This window comes from Bipolaris victoriae (assembly GCF_000527765.1).
Source record: "Bipolaris victoriae FI3 unplaced genomic scaffold scaffold_195, whole genome shotgun sequence".
In the NCBI taxonomy this organism is placed as follows: Eukaryota; Fungi; Ascomycota; class Dothideomycetes; order Pleosporales; family Pleosporaceae; genus Bipolaris; species Bipolaris victoriae.
Genome location: NW_014575197.1, coordinates 18563 through 20170, shown reverse-complemented (window position 1 = coordinate 20170; position 1608 = coordinate 18563). Strand labels below are relative to the sequence as shown.

At 45.1% G+C, this 1608-nt stretch overlaps 1 protein-coding gene across 1 annotated transcript; it reads right to left on the bottom strand.

The window, feature by feature from the left end:
* Positions 1-258: 258 nt before the first annotated feature.
* On the bottom strand, positions 259-1405 carry COCVIDRAFT_115590 (hypothetical protein; the record flags this gene model as incomplete). Its single annotated transcript, XM_014694899.1, has 3 exons — positions 259-535; positions 610-1097; positions 1154-1405. 3 exons carry the CDS (start codon positions 1403-1405, stop codon positions 259-261), a joined length of 1017 nt encoding a protein of 338 aa, XP_014550385.1.
* Between the last annotated feature and the right edge of the window lie 203 nt (positions 1406-1608).

Below are 1608 nucleotides of genomic sequence, written 5' to 3'. Positions count from 1 at the left end.
GGAGTCCTAGAGCACATTCTTAACCTGGACCATTTCCATGATTGATTAAACCCCCAAGATAGTTGCTCGTTATCGTAGTATAACCTGTCACTCATCTATCTCTCGATATCTCTAAAAATACATACTAGGCCAACTGTTGTCACGTTCACAGCTAGCAAGCTAAGATTCTGTTGAGGAACTATCTAAAGGGCGTTCAATCTGTTGTAGATAGGGGCTCAACTGCCGTAAGCATAAATGAAATAATATGAAGATAACCTCCTAAACTGGATGCACTGCTACCTCCGTTCGCTCCACAGTGAATGTGCTTGATTTTAAAATAGCTTTCTGGCATGGAATTGTGCTATCCATTGAGCTCTGCTCGGCTGGAATGGGCTCAATCCGCACAAACGTTTGCCGATCTATGTCTTTACGCGCTTCGTTGTTCACCCGGTTGAGCTCTATTGTGACAGGGTCGCCTTTAGTAGATCTCTGATGAGCCGATGTGGCATTACTGGTCCCTTCGGCGTTGGCGATGCGGGTAGATAAGAGGTCGATTCTATTTAATTGTATATTAGTATCAGTTGCTTCTAGTGAGGGGGAGTAGAAAGTAGAATAGGGGCAGGTACTTACAGCATGATTATAGGGAAGTAATTTACGCACGTTGTTAGCAAGCGATCCAATTCGCCAGCTAAATTGGTAGCGCTCTGCGCCGTCGTGTGGAAGTGATACGTAATTGTTCGACCGATACCAATGATAGCTAATGAGGAGACTCGGACCTCAGTGCTGAGTATGAGTTGTTTGAACAAGTTGCTCCCTGAGGTGAGAAACCGAGTCTGGCGCTCGCCTCGGATAAAGATCCGGAGAAGGAAGAAAGCGCTAATGGTTTCAATAAGAGCCAAGGAGCCAAAATAGCCAATATGAAGCTCATTTATGAGGAGTTGTCTAGTAGTGCTGCTAGATTGAATATCGAGAATTCTGTTACTGAGGATAGCAATGCGGAAGGCGACGACAGATACTATAAGAAACCAGAAGAGTGAGAAGAAAACGATTCTGGATTTTCCTTGTAGGAATCGTCGGAGGATGTCGTAACTGTAAAAGCATAGTCCAGCTTCTTGAATCTGTAATATCGTTAGCTTCTGGCAGGCTTATCAACCTGGATTTGCCATGTATTTACCAACCAAAACATGTCTGCAAAAGCGGCTGCTAGCACTTTTGCACTTGTAGAAGCGTTAGAGTAGTATGCTATGTAACACAGGCCATTCGCAATAGCTGATGTGATAGAACACACAACGGGCACGGCCCACAGCGTGGAGAAGCCCGTTATTGGAACAATCAATATCGCAGCGACAACATTGAGTAAATCGAAAGTGCTTAAGATGGCCCAGCTAAGTTCGAAGTAAGGAAGAACGGAGTCTGAGGACGACATAGTAGCGATGGTTGATCAAAATGTGGAGGAAATTCGACAGAAAAGTGGGCTTTAGTACTGGAGAAGGGTTCATGCCATCCTAGACCAGGCTCACTGGCCCATGACTCAGTTCGCTAGCCTGACACCAACTAAATGGCTCGAACTTTGTTTGCGTCTAGAACTTATGCTACTCATGATGGCACTACAGACAGGCTAAAGCCATC